We start from the raw sequence: 20666 nt of genomic DNA on the forward strand, positions 1-20666 counted from the left end.
CCTTCAAGTCTCCTACCTGGCATCACTACTTTTTCCAACCAGAGTCCAAGATGTACTATATATATATTTCACTTTGTATATAGGATTCTCATTTCCACATATGAAGGGGTTGCAAATATTCATGAACTGTTTGTTGAAGATTGGTTTTGAGATATTTTATTTTCCACTAAAAATTATAACACATTTAAAAGGAATACTCTACAGGGATGAAACATTTTCCAAAAGATTGACAGAATATAATTTCTGGGACCACTGATTAAAAGTTTATGGGCATTTGGTGCTTACCTTTAGCTCATTCTTGGTGAATGGAGCTTATTTTTCAATTGTTGACAGCTGTTCCTATATGTATATATATATATATATATATAATGTATATATAGTAAAGAAAAAGCAGCAAATCAAACAAAATGCTTGTGTACATATGTAACTATATTAGAAATCTCAAAAGAGCACTCATAGCATGAGTGCTCTTTTGAGATTTCTAACATATACAGTTTATATATATATATATATATTTGCTCATTCACATACTACAATTCACAAAAAAAAACATAAAAGTGGTACTAGCAAATTGATAAAATGTAAATTATTCTGCATTATATTATATTTAATAACAAAGATTTGTTAGACTTGGTCCTTATTCACTACAATTTTCCTCTAATTTAGTGCCCCCAAGAAACATACTTCCTAAACAGTTTCTTAAGGAATTTTTCCCAAGAGGCAGAGGAATGGGTCAGCTCTTCTCCTTAAAGAATATCAACTTTTAATTATGTATTTACTTTTTCTCAGCAATAATATACCAGTTTCCATGATCATAGCAAGAATTTAGAATCTGAAGATCTGGCACATTTTCTTCCAGTAGACAGCAGAGTTCACCTTCCCGAAAAACATGATAGTAACGCATGTAGGCTTTTGCATCTAACATGTCAGCATCCTGGTCCTCAACAGCAACTGCAGCATCCAAAATGGAATCAGCTGAGTCTGTGGTTGAAGTTCTTTTCAAGATTTTGCTAACAGTGGACTTATCTGTTTCATCACTGCATTTGCAGGTGCAGATCCTGTCTTCTGTTAAATCATTCTGAAAAGATGTTCCAATACCGTTGCTCTGAATTACTCCATTTAAATCCCCAATAGCATCTGAGGATAGGAACCACTGTGCTTTTTTGTGGGATGTATTTTCCATGAACACCTCATCATCGTCAAAACTTTCTCCTTGTAATAATGAGCCACGATGACCCAGATCTAAACTGCAGTGCCTAGAAGGCTGAGCAGATATGGCGCTGTTTGCCCATCCTCCTAGGCTTTTCAATGGCTTCATCTTCTCAATTTGCTTCTTTAAAGCAAATTCATCGAGGGATCGGGAGAAAAACCAGGAACGTAAAGATCTCCCCAACACAGCATAAAATCTGCTTTCATCTTCATAAAATTTTATGCAGCATCCTTCAGCAGGTGCATAATTGTCAGTGCTGTGTGATCGTTTTGTATCTAGACCTTGTCTAAGGTTATTCATGTTGATAGATTCAGCAGAACCCATGGTTTGCTTGTTGGGGTCCTGCATTTCAATGCTGTGGCCTAGAGTGCCCTTCCTTCCAGACTGGGTGGTTTCAGAAGGGGGTCTGGAGCACAAGGCCTTATTCCATGGAACAAATACATCTTGCTTTTCAAACCGACGATTCTTTTGTTCCATTGCCCATACATACAGCATAACTTGCCCTCCAGGTATCAGCACTCGCACCATTTCCTTTATTGCTCTGATTCTTCTTTGCTTCGTTGAAAAATGGTGAATTACTGCGAAGAAAGGAAACAAATGGCAGGACTATTAATGTCACAGTAAAAACAAAAAGATATTTTGCCAGTAAGCAGGAATAACAACTTTGTATGTCACAAAGGAGCAATCCAGTAAACATATGGGACTCATAAAATTTTCGTCTTACCCCCAAAGCATCAGTTCATCACACACAAAATATAGTTTTACAACTTACCAAATTCTATCTTGTTAAAACAGGGTTTAAGGTTAATTTGCTGTTTTGTACAAATTTTCATATATTCAGATTACAGCAGCACATAAAGTATATTTTAGTTGGTTCCCCCCTCAATTGGACATATGGTAATTAAGTCAGTTTTCATGGTATATTTGCCACAATAGCATATCCTGTGTATCTAAAAATTTAAAAGTATGCTGCAAGTGCAGAAGCTGGTTTTCAGCATTAAACTGATCTATATTGCTATTGCTTTGTACAGTGTTCCTGGGGTTTTTCTAGTGGACCATTTCTCATCACAGACTGTAGAGACTGTCAAGGGAAAAGTTTAAGACGGAGAGGGAAGCTGCTGGAAAATTTACAGTCTGATGTAGACGCTGGCGCCACGATTATCAGGAATATAAAAAGTAGAAAAGGGAGTGCAGATAATCAGCATTACTAACAAAAACATTGTCCTCAAATAAGTGTTCACAGAATGGTTAGGTATGCCAAATCAACAAGTATTTAATTAAAGCAAAACATAACCCCAGACTCCAATCCTTCAATCCCAATAACTAGAAGCCGGGTTCTGGTTTGGAGCGACTGTAAATGTTTGTGTAAGAATGTAAGCAGCCCGGTATTTTTCTCCTCATATGCTACCCTCTTCACTTAAATCAGCTGGAAAAATACCGAGACTGAGACATGTCCAAATAAATGTCACTTGCTTAGCTCACTGCTCATATTATCAGAAGTCAAACCTAATAAATCGCTATTAAGGCTGACATGAAGTGTTTCATTCAATGGGCTCACTTTAATCAATGTTTTTACTGTTTTTAGCTTTCCTTTCATAGCCTCACTCTCAGTTTCTCCCTTGCACTTTTTCAGGGGATAAACGTATTGTTTTAATTTTATTTTTAAAGTCTTTCTTAGTTTCTCATCAGCACCTAATAGTGGTTCTACTTTTTGCCTAGCTCCCACATTAGGAAAGTTTGCTGAAGTTGAAAGTGATGAAAGCAGCCAAATAAAACTCAAATCTGTTCAAATGTCCTCTTCTGCCAACCTAAAACACTCCTCCCATTTTTTTGGTCAAACGTTCTGTGTTAAGATGCGTGGCAAACTTGGAGTGAGTGTACCAATGCACATTACGGAAAACATACTCGGCTCCTAAGGGAGTCAATAGTGTGCAATACTTTACTCACTTTCTGAGAAAGAAAGTTAAGCACTGTGTTAAGCAGATCTTAGGATCTGGTTCTGTGGTAAATAAGCATTAAGTTACATAAAATGAAAGTGTTACGCTCAGTGGTCAGCGGGTCATTACAGTGGACCGCCGTGCTCACCCTCAAGCCAGGCCGGGTGGGAGCATCGGGCCCCTGCGACGGATGCTCAGCTGGCTCTTGGCCCGATGAGGCACATCCTGGTGGTGGGGAAGGGTTCCTGCTCCAGGGTGCCTGGTGTGCCGTGTGCCGCCGGCATTGGCTGTTCCTACTGAAGCAGGCAGCCTTCTTCTGCTCTGCTCCCCGGGCCTTCCCTACACACGCTCACGCTGACTGAGCCCTCTTAAAGGGCCAGTAGCGGGAATCTTGCGGAGGCACCCTCTGATGATGTCATGGGGCCTCTGCTATTAAGCCTGGCTGGACCTGCCTCAGACGCTTTGGCAATAGGTCAAACTCCATTGAGTAGCTATTTGCCATGCTGTTCCTGTGCCCTATCTGTGGTTCCTGATCTTTGGTTCCTGTTCCTGTGTCTTCATTGGTTCCTGTCTCCTCGTCTGGTGATTCCCGGTTTGTCTGCTCCCTGCTTCCCTGTCTTGTCTTCCTCCCTTCGGATCGTCTCTTCGGCTTTGGACTTCAGCGCGCACCCCGGCTTCTTCTTCAGTATTGGATTCTCGGCTGACCTCGGACATCCTGGACTTCACTGGATTGCTGCCTGCCCTGACCTCTGCCTGAATGGACATGTCTTCTTCTTGCTGGCATTCTTCTTCTATGACATATCCTCCATCATCCAGAGGCCCGCGCCTAAGTCTGGCCGGCCCCGGCACCCAAAGGCTCAACCTATGGGAAACATGGGCTAGTATTGGTGAAGTCCCTGTTGAGTCTCTGCTTTACTCAGCTCTGCCAGCCATTGGTGAAGACCTGCAGGGCTCCTCCCTGTGGATAGCTCTAATCATATATTATGCATATATGTTTATGCATATAAACAGCAATTGTGCATATAAACAAGCTCTAAATCATGTATACAAATTACTACTATAAGGACGTTTAAAAGTTATTATGAGGACTGCTCCTCGCCTCCCTCATATACTCCATTGTATATTATACCCTCTCTTCGTGCCCTCTCTTACTTCCTACTCCAAGTTAACATATCCTTGTTATAATGTAACTTTATTCTCCTTTCAAATTGTCTCTTGTTATTGGTTGTTTATAGTTACTGCTTGTTCGATGTAAACCGAGTTGATTTGATTTGTATCAAGAAAGTCGGTATATAAAAGCCTTAAATAAATAAATAAATAATCTCACCTCGGTCCAAGGGTCCATACTCATAACAGAAAGATTGGGAACATGCTTGTTCTTATTGTGCTTTCAAAGTTTTTTACATGGTTTATAGAAAGTTTCTGTGCTGTTATTTTGTGTTTTGATATTCTGTACCATGTGACCCTTTATGGCACAATTTTGGAATCTATTTCTACTCCTTTTTGGAGCTAGTGAAGAAAAGCTGTTTAGAAATCATCTTGTGCAAAACTTGCTTTAATGGCTTGATGATATGAACTCTTTTCAACTTTTGTATTAATATGTACAGGAAGTAGCCTTTTGATATGTTCTGTCATTTATGTACATTTATTTCTGTTTGCAGTTTGAGGAGTCCCTCCCACTGCAGCTGCACGGCAAAACATGGTCCATATCGAGGGGATTCACCAGCTATGTACATGAACTTTGAAATTTGGTTAAATTTGTGAAAAATTCTGCACAGATCATGTTGTAGGATTGTTTCTGAGGACAGATCAAAAGTTGTTTAGCGACACAATTCTTCTTTTCCTTTTGGATCTTTTGTATATTGCCCAAATTTTCCACCTTCTCATTTGCTTCATATATGTTTCTCCATTTTATTATATTCTGGATAATTATCTACTTGTTGGTGAAGGATTGTATATGTGTACCTGCTGCAAAACATTCCTGGCACCTCAGAGAGTGGCAGGACCTGGATAAGCAGAGGAAGACAGAGAGGGATATAGATGAGAGCTTCACGGACATAGTAGACCTCTGCCAACTCCAGTCTGGCAGCCCCTGTGCTGCTCTGGAAGAGCAAGGTCACCTGGCAGCCGATCATCATCTTGGAGTGGCAGAAAATGATCCCTGTACTTAGGACCTGCCCTCCGGTTGATACCCTATCCTCTTGCACTAAGGATGTGTCTCCAGGGGGAGAGCCCAGGAGGAAAGGGTTGGCACTGCCATTGTAATAAACAATTCAATCATTAGGAATCCAGATAGCTGGGTGACTGTTCAGTGTGGATCATTTGGCAACTTGGCTGGCTGGTGCAAAGGTAGTGAACCTTACATATCACTTAATTATGATTTAAGGAGGAGCTGGCACTCATGCTACATATGGGTATCAAAGATATAAGAAGCTGCAGGAGAGAGGTTCTGGAAGGTAAATTTAAGCTTTTAGATAAGAAATTGAAATCCAGAACCTCCAGGGTTGAATTCTCAGAAATATTTCCTAGTTCTGGGGCCAGTTCTGTTCAATATTTTTGTGAACAATATTGCAGAGGGGTTAGAAGGTAAAGTTTGTCTTTTTGAGAAAGAAACTAAGCTCTAGACATGTTTGAAGGAGAAGAGAGAATGAGAAATGATCTAAGAAAGCTCAAGGAGCGTCAAAGGCTTGGCAGCTAGAATCAATACCAAAAAGTGGAGAGTTATGCATTTAGGGTGCAATAATCCAATGGAGCACAATAGGGAGTGGGGACTGGGCAAAGACTAATGTGTACAGACCGGGAGAAAGACCTTGGGGTGATAGTGTCCAGGGATCTGACCATAGCGAAGCAATGTGACAAGGCAATAGGTAAGGCCAGAGGACTGCTGGACTGCATAGAGAAAGGCATAACTAGCAGAAAAAGGAGGTGATAATGCCCTTGTACAGGTCTTTGGTGAGGCCTCACCTGGAGTACTATATTCAGTTCTGGTGAATATATCTCAAAGGATAGAGACAGGATGGAAGTGGTCCAGAAAAAGACAAACAAAGTGATATGGGAAAGACTTATGAGATGAGACTTGAGGACCTACATATGTATACCCTGGAAGAGAGGAGAGACAGGGGAGATACTGTACAGACTTTTAAATATTTGAAAGATATTAATAATACACAAGAATCAAACTTTTTATGATGGAGCCATGGGTCACTATATGAAACTCCAAAGGGACTGACTCAGGACAATGTCAGGAAATATTTCTTCATGGAAAAGGTGGCGGATGCAGGGAATGCTCTCCCAGGTGTTGTACTTTGGACATTGAAGCATGGGCCCTTGGCCCTGCAAGAGATGGCACCTCCCACAGGGCGGAGCCCTGCAGGGACTTGCAGCGATAGGCTAGCTCCTGAGCAAAAATGGACACAGAGAAGTTAGTTTTTATTATACTGCAACATAGATGAAAACCCAAGGAACGGATAATGATCCCAGCCAGCAGAGGAGATGTCTGAGGGCTGCAGAGTGGAGAAGGCAGCTTCACAATCTCACCAGGTCCCGAGAGGGAGATGGGTCCGGTAGTGGTCCACGAAGCAGGGTAGGCCAAGAACCCAGGCCATGATGGAAAGGCCAATGAGAGTAGATCCGGTAATGGTCCGCTGTGCGGGGTAGGCCAAGGATCTATGGAGAGAGTGGTGAGACAATGCAGAGACAGAACTGGGGCGGTAGTACTCACTCTGATGCTGGCAGTTGTAGTAGAAGAGAACCCCCTAGGAGCGGAGGTCCAGGACAAAATAAGGCCCCCCGAGGAGCAGGTACCTTAAGCATCCTTGTAGGTGATAGGCAACCCCAGAGGGTAGATAGGAGCGAAGTAAGGCCCCCGAGGAGCGGGTACCTAAGTCGTCCTGGAGCAAGAGTACACAGAGTGGGAGTGTCTGGTACCGGAGAGAGATCAGCCTGGAGGATTCCTTGCTAACTCGTATTAGGAATCGTGAATGGAGTTTAAATACCAGAACTTGTGACTTCATGCGGTGGGGACGCCCCCGAGGTTCCTGCCATGACGCAAGTAAAGGATGGGGCTGCATGCGCGCATGCCCTAGGTGACTCCGGGAGAAAGATAGCAAATGCAATCACCCATGCCGGACTGGGAACGCCGGAGGGGTCGGCGTGAAGAAGCAGAGGAAGCCATCTTCCCGAAAGGAACTGAGTCAGGCAGGAAAAAGGTGAGGAATAGAGGGTGCAGCCGTCTGTGACCGACGGGCGCAACACCAGAAGAGATAGTGAAGATAAGAACAGTAATAGAATTCAAAAGGGCAATGGATAAATAAAGAGGATCTTTATAGGCTAGTGGATGGAAATGAAGGAATGGAGTAACCAGTGTTAACTTTAGGTTTAACATTTCTGCATGGGAGGTAACCTGCACAGAACACAATTACTAACCTAAGCAGCTTATTTGGCAGACTGGATTGATCATTTGGGTCTTTATCTGCCACTATTTATTATAACCACATGCAGGAACTCAGTCAGGTTGAGTTCCAGAGTCTCAATGTGTGGATGAGTCAATGGTACAAGGAAGAGGGATTTAGATTTATTAGGGATATGGAACATTCTAGGGAAGGATGAGCCTATTCCAATGGGATGGACTCCTCCTTAACTAGGGAGTAATCTAGCTTCTGGTGCTAAAATTTAAAATGGAGATAGAACTAAACTAAATCATGGGGGAAAACCAATAGTCAGTCAGAATAACAAGGTTCAGAGGGAGGTACTTCAAAGGAAACTGGCAACACAGGGAAGTTAGAATACCCTGATATCATCTGCTAATAAGCAGGATATGATTACAAATAAAAAACATACTTTAAAATGTGTATATATGCGAATGCCAGAAGTCTGAAAAATAAGACTGGAGAGTTATAATGAATGACACTAAATGAAGATATAGACATTATAGGCATCTCAGAGAGCTGGTGGAAGGAGGATAATCATTGGGATGTTGTGACAGAAGTATATGTTAAAGATAAAAATTCTGCAGAAAACAAACTGCACGCTGGAATGTTTATGGATAAAAATTCCAAGTGTGACAGAAAAGAGTACAGTAGTGAGGGTATATATCACCCGCCTGACCAGGATAAGGAAACAGACTATAAAATGCTAAAGAAATTGAACAGGCTAATAAAATTGGCAGCACAGTAATAATAGGAGATTTCAATTACATCAGTATTGATTGAGTAAATCTCATATCAGGGCGTCCTATGGAGGTAAAATTCCTAGATGCTATTAATGACTCTTCTTGCAGTAGCTACTCATGGAACCAATGAGACGGGAAACTAGTTTATATCTAGTTCTCAGGAGAACACAGAACCTGGTACAAGGGATAAAGGTGCTGGATATATGTGCAATAATGACCATAATGCAATCAAATTTGACATAATCACTGGAGGGGGGATATTAAGAAAAACTACTAATTTAGCATTTAACTTAAAAAATAGAGACTATAATAAAATGAGGAAAATAGAAAAAAAAAACAGAAAGAAGTGATTGCAAATGTAAAAGTTTGCATGAAGTATGGATATTGTTTAAAAATACCATCTTGACTGCCCAGACAAAATGTATGCCGTGCATTAAAAAAGATTGAAGACAAATGGCTACCAGCATAGTTTAATGGTGAGGTAAGAGAGTTAGTTAAAGCCAAAAGGGCATCTTTCAAAAATTTGAAAGGGATCCAAAAAGAGGCAAGAGCATAAGTATTGGCAAGTTAGATGTAAGACAAGTCATGAGAGAATTTGAGAAGAAACTTGCCCTAGAGGCAACAACTAATAATAAACCCTTTTTCAAGTACATTTGAAGCAAAAAGCCTGTGAAGGAGACAATTGGGTCACTAGATGACCAAGGGGGTAAGAGAAATGCTCAGGAAGAAAAAAGAAATAGAAGAAAAACTGAATGAGTTCTTTTCTTTGGTCTTTACTGAAGAGGATATTGGGACCATACTTACAATGGAAACATTCTTTGATGGTGATGATTCTGAATAACTAAAACAAACCTTTGTGGTAATGGAGGATAAAATACATCAGACTGACGAACTAAAGAATAACAAATCATCAGTACTGGATGGTATCCAACCCAGAGTCCTAAAAGAACTCAAAATGAAATTGCAAACCTGTTGCTAGTAATCTGGAGGTCAATATTCATAAGTGTTTGGACAAATAATTCAGAAGTTATCCAGATAAATGAATATTTGGGCACTTAGCTGGCTGTATTTTATTATCACATTTGCATGTGATGAGTGCTATTAGTTTCGGGGGGGTTGGCCGCGTGTTTTCCGCATGCTATTGTTACCCCTTACAGTATAAGGGGTAATAATAGCGCGTGTAAAACGCGCGGTCAAACGGGGGCTAAACGGTGCGCTCGGCCGAGCGAACCGTTCTGTATCAGCCTGAATATTGGGCCCATTGTTACTATTACCAATACATGAATATGAAATGCTTGTATTTCACAGCCTAAGTTACTTGAACTTGTAATGTATTTCAATTTGCCACTACATTGTGTAGCGTAGTACTAGTACCTATAAAATGAAATCTTTCTTTATTAGCGTTTGTAATATCCAAGGCCTGACATCCTTAGCCTTTGGAGATACATGCAGAGACCCCGACTGCATTGATAGTGTGATAAACTATGACATAGTCATGTTATATGAATCCTGACTAGGCAAAGGCCCAATAATACACTGCCCTACAGGCTACAAGAAAGAAAAAAGCAGGGAAGGAATGCGGGGGTGGGGGAGAGTTAAATCATCTGGATCAAAGAGGAGTTAATAGAATTTATTACACCTATCAAAAAAGGTGAAACACATTTTTTGGGTTAAAATATCAAAAGTTCTACTCCAGTTGCTATTATACCTACTCTGTGCCCTCTATATACTTCCCTCCAATTGTCACTAGTTTGACTGAGTATTTTACAACCATTCAATGCAAAATTCCTACCTTCAAAATAAAAGGAAAAATTATTTTATAAGGAGACATAAGGAGACCTAAATGCAAACACAAGGAAAGAATTAGATTTTATTTCCAACCAGGGGAATAAGCATATAGTTGAGAACTAAGACATTAGTATCTTAGAAAAACAAAGTAACTATGACAGGGGTAATTAATACACATGGGTAGAAACTCCTTAATCATTGTAAAGTCCCAGGACTATATATCTAGAACAGCAGAGCAAAGGAAGATTCCTTGGGCAGATATACTTTCAACTCAGTACTGGACCACAGTGTTATCGATTTTACTAGAACAGACTTAAACATCAAGGGGCTGGATAAGTAACTTAGCCAGATATAACATTTCCAGCTAAATTAAGATGGATATTCAGCGGCATGGCTATGCCACTGAATATCCGTGTACAAGCCACTACTTAGCCAGATAAGATCAAATATCGCTACTTATCTGGTTAAGTTAACCGGATAAGTAGTGCCACCCTGATTCCCTCACTGCCCAGCCACATTTTATGCAGCTAAGAGATAGCTGGATAAGTGAATTATTCAGCTATCTAGTGGCCAGTGAACATTGCCAGATATTCAGCGGCAGCTAAATAGCCCGATAAGTCCTACTTATCTGGATATCTAGCATTAAACACGCTTTGAATATCACATCATGACAGGAACCTCGGGGTCATCCCCTCCTGATGACGTCAACTTGCTGCTGTACTTAAGCTGACCGGCCCTTTGCTACTACGAGTTAGCAATGAGTTCCCTCGTTGCTGAATCCGCTCCATTCTTGGACTTTCAGTTCCAGATTTCTCTCCTGGCACGTGGACGCTCTGGGTACCCACTCCTCAGGGGCCTTTCCGCGTTCCTGGCTATCCACTCCTCGGAGGGCCTTCCAGCCTTGGACTACTACCTGACCCGCTTCTCGGGTCATACTCCTGGAACTACCACTTGTGAGTACCTTACTACAGACTTCAATGATACTAGCTTTGCTGAAGCTTCACTGCGGAGTACCCCTTTTTTCGGGCCACTACCATTCCTCTTCAGTACAAGCTGTTCCAGTATACCCTGTGCTGCAGGGTATTGCCGTACCAACTACAAGATCCACTTCCGGGTTCCTGCACCTCAGACTATATCATCAGCATCGTCTTCAGTACAGTCATGGCGCATCCATGTGTGCGCGCCAAGAAGCGCGCACACGTATTACAATCTGTTCCTTAGCCTTTATTGCTGACTACTTGATCGCAATAAACAATTGGCTTGCCTCTAACAAATTAGCCCTCAGTTTAAAAAAATCTGAAATTATATTGCTTTCACGTTTCCCTGCCTCTGAGGTGCCTCCAGTGATGCAGTTTGACAATATACAGATCCCAATTACTCACTGGTAATAGAAATTTTAGTATTCTGTTCAATTCTGTGCTGATCTTTCATCCACACATTAACAAAGTGGTTAAAAAATTCCTTTTGAAAAATCAGATAACTACAACATTTAAAATCTTTTCTAGGGAAGTATGATCTTACAACCATTATTCAAGCCCTTATTATGGCACTGTGAGGGAGTCTACAAAAAACTCCCTCAGACCACCTTAAGGGACCTGGCACAACTGTCTCCCCCAGTCCTCCTTAAGAGCCAGATTCACAGGGAATCCTGGGTGATGGGAGGAGCCCTTCACCAGACCATAAAAACTCAGAGCCCAGAAGGGTTGATGGGGCCCCTGGAAGGAGGAAGAAAGCCAGAGGATGCCAGGACTGCTTACATTTGGTTGGGTTTGTTACCAGCACTGTGAGGTGAGCAGTTTCTTTTTCTGTTTTGCTTTATCTCTGTAAATAAATTGTATATAAGGAAAGAGCCAGTGTCTGCCTCCTTTATCGTACTGGCTGTTTCCCCAGGCACGGCCAGCCCAAGTTACCACACACATCAAAAGATTACTACAAAGCTCTGTTTTGGGGCCTGCCATAATCATCATGGAGGGCCCTCCAGCTGGTTCAGAAGACAGCAGCTTGTATGATTTCTAGAAGCTCATCTAGGTAGCACATTATGCTAGTTCTGGAAAGGCTACACATGCTGCACGGAGTGGCACTTGTTACCCTTAACAGAACACATGGGGGTACCCTGCATGGAGTGGCAGTTATTACCCTTAACAGAACACATGGGGGTAACCTGCATGGAGCAATAGTTACTATGATAAGCCAATTGCTGGGCAAACTAGATGAATTATTTGGTTTTTATCTGCCATCATTACTATATTACTATTTTGCTAATGACTGAATGACGGATTAAGTTCAAGGTATTAACCCTGATTTATAAGGCTATTAATGTGCTTGCACATGCATTTTTTAATACTGTACTAAATATCTATCATCCTAGTTGTGTTTTATGGTCCTCTTTTCATAACTTACTGGATGTTCCTGTTACAAGAGTCCCGTGTGTGCATGTTTGGGGCTGTGAGCCCTTTACTCTGGAATTCATTACCAGAGGAGCTAAAAAAACAAGATCTTACTAACTCTTTTCAGGAAGAAGTTGAAAGCCTTCTTATTGAAAAAAGCATTCAATGTTTAATTGTGTTCTTATAGGAGTATGGTATAATCACAACTTTGGGAACCTTTTTCTTGTTTGATATTTTTATCAGCGTTAGCTCTTTCAGGGTATTATTGTTAACATCATAGCTAAAACTGTGAGCTGACTGATTGGAGGAGTGGACCATATCAAGGTCAAGATTCAATGCTATTTAGATGGATAACTCACATTAAAGTCCAGCTCAGCTCATTGTCAATCATTTGCTGTTACCCAGTCTGGAGGGACTACCTCCTCTCAGCCAAAAGATCAAGATTCAGGTAAAATTATAGAAAAAGAATAAATACAAGCTATTCTATCCTAACTGGTTTTTTCTTTCTGTGCTTTTAAAGCCATGTACCCAAGATCTCTGACTCCCCTTGTCACACAGGGTAAGAATCTGTTTGCTTGCTAGTACTGGTTTTTCAATATCTATTTTTTTTTTCACATATCCCACTCTGTCAGAATTCTGCAATTTACTGTCAAGGTTCCATAGTTTGGTACTTTGCCATTTTTTGTTTTTAAAGTGATATTTCACTGTAAGTTACCAGCAGGGGGCTGTAACATCCAAATCCCATACATGAATATCTGACTCATCTATTCAATAGTCACGTACGCACCATCACAGTATGAGATCTGGCATCCTTTTCAGTCTTGCTTTGGCTTTCCCTGGATGGTGGCTCATGTTACATAGCTGCATAGTCCCCTTTTTTAATTTCTGCTGCAGTTCACTTAACTGGTCTTTCTCCCCCCTCCCCCAAAAGGGGGTTTCAAGTTTTCTTCAGCAGTTACATTTTCTGAAACTAGATAGCATGGGGATTTCATGGATGGGTGAAAAATATCTATCCTGGAGAGGAGCTTTATTAATAATCTGCATGTGCATGAATGCTGAAAAATGTTGCAGTTCCACATAATTGTTCGAGAAGAATTCTGGGTAAATATGACAAGTTAGCTACATGAGGTCAACACCACTGGAAAGTCATTGATGTGGTGTTGACCTCATGTAGCTAACTTGTCATATTTGCTTTGTTGCCCTTGAACCAAGAACAAGTTATTGTGGTTTGAAAATGGTATTGCAGGTTTGTTGGGGTGGGTTTGGGGGGGGGGGGGGTAGTTTTATATCCACAGTCATAGGTTCGAATAGCACAGTTGCCATCAGTGAAAATTTTATGTGATTTGGAGTGATGAAAGGTAAAAGAAGAGTAGATTTGTACCATTTACTCTCTACCTAGCTTGATTGCAGCTAAGTAGAGAGTGCATCAGTCTTGGTAGAGAAAACATGGTACAAATCTACTCTTCTTTTACCTTTCATCACTCCAAATCACATTCAGTCTTCACTGATGGCAACTGTCTGTTTGTACGTATGACTATGCATGTAAAACTGCCCCCCACCACCAAAACCCAACCCACCTCATAAACCTCACCACAAGTTCATAATGCCCCCTCTTACAGTGGTATAAAAAGTTCAATTATAAGTGATCCTCCACAGAGGCTCTCTCTCTCCCCCTCCCTTCCAAACCAGCATTTGCGATAAATACCATTTCGGACAGTAACGCACAGCTATTGCAGGCACAACACACAGAAAAAAGGTGTAGTTATTTCCAGTGTTAAAACCTGCATTGCTGCACATTACTATATTGCACGCCCCGTTAACTGGCTCTGATTTCCATTTACTCCACTCAAACTCCTCCCACTCAAATACTAATTTTAAATTTGCATATGCGTTTCTTGATGCAGTATTTATCATGTGCGTTATGGAATTATCGTGCACGTTAGGGCTCTAACTCGCGCGATAATGCCCTAACGCATTTTGATAAATGACCCTGTAAATTCTTTTGGCCACATAGATGCAAGCATCCTTCTCCAGGAAGAATTTAATGCACAGGACCTCAGTTTAACATGACATCCAAATCAGTTCACCCTCAACAGCATTACATGCTCCATGGCACCATGATGAGGCATTGGTCCCATACCAGCTCATAGATCCCAATGCACTAAAAGGTTTTCCCATTTTGCGGGCAATTTTCAAGCTGTCCACATTGGGACAAAGTTTTCACCCACAGATTTTGCGCACATTTTCAAAGCAAATTTATGCCCGTACTTTCGTTTTGAAAGTGGTTGTGAGAACAAAGTAACCGCGGACATTTGCACTTGCTTTCTCACAGGGTCATCTTTTCATAGCAAACAACATATATAGAGTTGAGAATGCAATCTATGATTATTTCCTTCCCCAACCTAACCATACCCCCAGGAATGCCTTCTCTTAATGTGGTTAAAAGTATGAACACTGGAATAACATAACAACAGAAAAAATTGCCATACTGGGTCTGACGTACAGTCCTTTGAGCCCCTGTCTCTGACAGTGACCTATCCAGGTCACTGGAAAGTATTTGGCAGATCTTAATGGGAAGATCCTTCCTTTGTTGTTCATGCCCAGAAATAGGAGGTGAGTAAATAAAAGCCCAGAATGACAATTATTGGAAATGTTACATCAATACAATCCAAATTCCCACCAAGATTGATTCAAAACTTCATTTACATCCACTAAACAAGGATTGCTGGATCTTTTAAACCCCAGGGATTGCATAAATAAAATCCTTGGTCTACTTGGTTTAGATGGTCTCTTAGATTATTTTTTTCAATTTTCTTTTAGCAATAAAAAATTATTTATCAGGCAATGGTGCCAAAAGATGTAATAAACTTAGCTGAATGTGGCCATTTCCTTCCATAACCCTAATACAGTGCTGTGTTTTGAATTCTTCTGCATCAGGGGGCAATTGTTGCGCTGGAGGTGGACCATTGGCCTGGTGCAGGATTGGTACGGCCCTCTGATCGGACCCAGAGAGTGCCTGCCACCAGGAGGTGGAGCACAAGAAGAGACAGAGGCTAGCTGGAGCTTCGCCAATAACAGTCCGGGGTTTCTGCAGGTTGAGCCCTTGGGTACCTGGAGCACCTGGACTTAGGTGGACCTCGGATGATCTCCCAGAGAGGTAGTGGATGGGTGTGCCCACCATGAGCAAGGGTGCGCGGCTGATGTAGGGATGATGGACCAGACCCGAACTGGGAGCTCCGGAGACCTCAGGGAGGTAACAGTTCAGGAAGGTTCTCCGGGTGAGACAGGCAGCGCCTGCGGGTCTAGTCAGGAGACGGCCGCGGGAGGATTCCAAGCAGGTTGGTCTGGTAGCCTCAGTAGGCCAGAAGAGAGTGTCCAGGTGAAGCGCAAGGGTCAGAGCCAGAGTATCAGTCCAGTGATGGTCAGCCAAAGCAGGGGTCAATACCAAGGTCAATCCGAGGAGGTACTACCTGAGTAGGATAAGGGAACACACGGAAACTCAGGAACAAGGAGACGCTGGAACAAGGACACGCTGGAACACCGGGTTAGGCAAACTAGAGCACAAGGTGTCGACCCAATTGCCAAGGTGAGGTCCTGGGGACAGGGCCTCGCTATTTATAGTCAGGTTAAGTGATGTCATCACTTCGCGTCCAGATCAGGTTTCCTGTGCGCGGCCTTTTAAATAGCAAGATGTCGGCCGCGCGCACACCTAGGGGTTGGGGCCGAGGCGGCCGAAGACGCGGAGCCCCGACAGGCCTGCGGCGTGGAGGAAGCCGGAGAGGGCGATGGTGAGCGACGGGGACAGCGGGAACTAGCGGCAGCGGTGAAATCGGAGCTGGTCGAGGGTAGTGCAAGGTGAGCAGGCCCGGTCGTGGCACCCACGTGGCCGGGACGAGCAGCAGCAATTCCAACTCATACTTCATTGAGCACCTCTATGAATGTAATCCATACAGAAATAAGGAGGTGACACTTTCCATGTTTGCCTGGCTAATAATTAATGGATCTGTCCTCCAGAGCCATGTCTAAACCTTTCTTATATTGAAATTATTTATTAATTTCCATCAAAGAGGTGCAAAATATGTCAGCTATGCTATTTTCCAATCTGAGTGCCTAACTCTCAATGTTATTCACCTAAACTCTTTGAAAATTGACCCTTTACATATAAGAAACAGAAGCAGGTAGAGTAATTCCTTCAATACATAGAAAACAGACATTGTATTATAGTCTTACCTCCTATAGAGATGACAGCGTCAAAGCACTCATCCCGACAGGGAAGATTAAGGTTGTCACATACCATTACTTCATGGCCTTTCTTCTTTGCAATTTCTACCAAAGGCCCACAGTAATCACAGCCCAGATTATACACTTCACAATTGACACTGAGATATTTTCCAGTCCCACAACCTTAAAAAAAGAAAACTTTGTTACAAAATTGAAAATTATAAAAGCTGTATATTTACTATTTTTAGGCATGTTTTACTAGAGCAAGAGCACCTATTGTTGAAGGTGTCTGTCTGTATGCCTGTCTGTTCTTCTGTACAGAAGTGGCAGGGGCCTTCTCCTTGAATGGATTTGGATGAAATGGGGCAGCAGAGCGTCTTCCAAAATGTCACTACCCATGCGAAATTTCCATAGCATCTGAGAAGCTGAAGGCCCACTGAAGGGTCCAAAGAGGGAGGCCAGTGGTCATTTCCAACAAGCAGGAAAACTGGTGCAGCAGACAGCAGAAGAAGCTGCAATGTGCCTTCTGTGTGTTATGCTATTAGGAGTGAATTTTCAAAGGGGTTCCGCATGCAAAAAATAGCATGCATGCATGTAAGTAGCATGTACGCACGTGTAAGCTATTTTAAAAATGCATATATTTTCAGTTTCGTGTGTATATTTTACTGGGAGAAAAAAAAAGGGTTGGTTTAGGGGCAGGCTTCAGAAGTACAAATGGGAGTTGCTATTTTGTAAGAGATATATGCGTATGTGCTGCTGAATTTATTTATACACTTTTACACCTGCTAGTTGACTCGTGCAAGTAAAATCGGACTTGTCTATTAGCTGCCGTTTTTGAGTGTGAGCTATAGGTGAGGGCTCAGGATGAAATGCCAGAGAGTCTAAGTGAACTGGAGAAGGATTAGGTGAGCTGGTGGTATTGGCGAACTGATGATTCCAAGTAGGCACACAAGTATTTTCAGACTGGTATATGCCTCCACATTTCATTCATGGTGTTTATTCGTTCAATATCACAATTATTTTACATGTCAAATATACACACACATAATTATAAAATAGGTAGAGAAAGTGTGTAGTTTCATGTATTAGAAATATATATGCACACTAAACATACATGCATACTTCAGAGCAGAAATATGCAGTATTATTTAAACTATGCAGCTCCCACCGCATAGTTTATAAAATGCTAGCATTAATCTCGGCACGTCCACTTATCCATGCAAATATTGTAGTACAGATAAGTTTGAAAGCTGGGCTCCCTATGTACACATTTATTACTTTTGCTTTTAACAGAAATGTTAAGTAATACCCACTTACTATAACTTTTTTAGAAGTAATATAGCTGGTTAGATTTTAAAGTGAGCCGGATACATGTAGCCGGATAACTTGCTACTTATCCATCCAGATATCTTTAAAAGATATCCGGGTAAGTAGCATTGCATCAGTACAAAAATAAAGAAAAAAAACCACAAAAAATCAAAGGGCCCACAGCACCCATCTTCATGTAAATCAAAATTGCTGGCCCAGCACTCCTCAAATATGTTCCGGGGCCATCTGTGTCCCCTCCCTCACCACCCTTTTCCTGTTTAACAGTGCATACATTTCTATTGCACCCCCACCCCAGATTTTGAACCCCCCCCCCCCCCCCCCCCACACACACACACACTCTACATAAGAACATAAGAAAATGCCATACTGGGTCAGACCAAGGGTCCATGAAGCCCAGCATCCTGTTTCCAACAGTGGCCAATCCAGGCCATAAGAACCTGGCAAGTACCCAAAAACTAAGTCTATTCCATGTAACCATTGCTAATGGCAGTGGCTATTCTCTAAGTGAACTTAATAGCAGGTAATGGACTTCTCCTCCAAGAACTTATCCAATCCTTTTTTAAACACAGCTATACTAACTGCACGAACCACATTTTCTGGCAACAAATTCCAGAGTTTAATTGTGCGTTGAGTAAAAAAGAACTTTCTCCGATTAGTTTTAAATGTGCCCCATGCTAACTTCATGGAGTGTCCCCTAGTCTTTCTACTATCCGAAAGAGTAAATAACCGATTCACATCTACCCGTTCTAGACCTCTCATGATTTTAAACACCTCTATCATATCCCCCCTCAGTCGTCTCTTCTCCAAGCTGAAAAGTCCTAACCTCTTTAGTCTTTCCTCATAGGGGAGCTGTTCCATTCCCCTTATCATTTTGGTAGCCCTTCTCTGTACCTTCTCCATCGCAATTATATCTTTTTTGAGATGCGGCAACCAGAATTGTACACAGTATTCAAGGTGCGGTCTCACCATGGAGCCATACAGAGGCATTATGACATTTTCCGTTTTATTAATCATTCCTTTTCTAATAATTCCCAACATTCTGTTTGCTTTTTTGACTGCTGCAGCACACTGAACCGATGATTTCAATGTGTTATCCACTATGACACCTAGATCTCTTTCTTGGGTTGTAGCACCTAATATGGAACCCAACATCGTGTAATTATAGCATGGGTTATTTTTCCCTATATGCATCACCTTGCACTTATCCACATTAAATTTCATCTGCCATTTGGATGCCCAATTTTCCAGTCTCACAAGGTCTTCCTGGAATTTATCACAATCTGCTTGTGATTTAACTACTCTGAACAATTTTGTGTCATCTGCAAATTTGATTATCTCACTCGTCGTATTTCTTTCCAGATCATTTATAAATATATTGAACAGTAAGGGTCCCAATACAGATCCCTGAGGCACTCCACTGTCCACTCCCTTCCACTGAGAAAATTGCCCATTTAATCCTACTCTCTGTTTCCTGTCTTTTAGCCAGTTTGCAATCCACGAAAGGACCCTCGCCACCTATCCCATGACTTTTTACTTTTCCTAGAAGCCTCTCATGAGGAACTTTGTCAAACGCCTTCTGAAAATCCAAGTATACTATATCTACCGGTTCACCTTTATCCACATGTTTATTAACTCCTTCAAAAAAGTGAAGCAGATTTGTGAGGCAAGACTTGCCCTGGGTAAAGCCATGCTGACTTTGTTCCATTAAACCATGTCTTTCTATATGTTCTGTGATTTTTGATGTTTAGAACACTTTCCACTATTTTTCCTGGCACTGAAGTCAGGCTAACCGGTCTGTAGTTTCCCGGATCGCCCCTGGAGCCCTTTTTAAATATTGGGGTTACATTTGCTATCCTCCAGTCTTCAGGTACAATGGATGATTTTAATGATAAGTTACAAATTTTTACTAATAGGTCTGAAATTTCATTTTTTAGTTCCTTCAGAACTCTGGGGTGTATACCATCCGGTCCAGGTGATTTACTACTCTTCAGTTTGTCAATCAGGCCTACCACATCTTCTAGGTTCACCGTGATTTGATTCAGTCCATCTGAATCATTACCCATGAAAACCTTCTCCATTACGGGTACCTCCCCAACATCCTCTTCAGTAAACACCGAAGCAAAGAAATCATTTAATCTTTCCGCGATGGCCTTATCTTCTCTAAGTGCCCCTTTAACCCCTCGATCATCTAACGGTCCAACTGACTCCCTCACAGGCTTTCTGCTTCGGATATATTTAAAAAAGTTTTTCTGTGAGTTTTTGCCTCTACAGCCAACTTCTTTTCAAATTCTCTCTTAGCCTGTCTTATCAATGTCTTACATTTAACTTGCCAATGTTTATGCTTTATCCTATTTTCTTCTGTTGGATCCTTCTTCCAATTTTTGAATGAAGATCTTTTGGCTAAAATAGCTTCATTCACCTCCCCTTTTAACCATGCCGGTAATCGTTTTGCCTTCTTTCCACCTTTCTTAATGTGTGGAATACATCTGGACTGTGCTTCTAGAATGGTATTTTTTAACAATGACCACGCCTCTTGGACATTTTTTACTTTTGTAGCTGCTCCTTTCAGTTTTTTTCTAACAATTTTTCTCATTTTATCAAAGTTTCCCTTTTGAAAGTTTAGC

General features: G+C 41.6%; 1 protein-coding gene across 1 annotated transcript in view; it reads right to left on the bottom strand.

Annotated features, from left to right (window-relative positions):
- Positions 1 to 565: 565 nt before the first annotated feature.
- Positions 566 to 20666, bottom strand: part of TRMT9B (tRNA methyltransferase 9B (putative)) — a 50480-nt gene continuing 30379 nt past the window's right edge. Inside the window, exons 3-4 of the mRNA XM_029584136.1 lie at positions 16723 to 16896; positions 566 to 1788 (exon numbers count right to left, since the gene is read on the bottom strand). Coding sequence (XP_029439996.1) covers positions 776 to 1788; positions 16723 to 16896 — 1187 coding nt within the window. The 3' untranslated portion in view covers positions 566 to 775. The remainder of the gene's footprint in view (positions 1789 to 16722; positions 16897 to 20666) is intronic.

Source organism: Rhinatrema bivittatum, chromosome 1, assembly GCF_901001135.1.
Source record: "Rhinatrema bivittatum chromosome 1, aRhiBiv1.1, whole genome shotgun sequence".
Lineage (NCBI taxonomy): Eukaryota > Metazoa > Chordata > Amphibia > Gymnophiona > Rhinatrematidae > Rhinatrema > Rhinatrema bivittatum.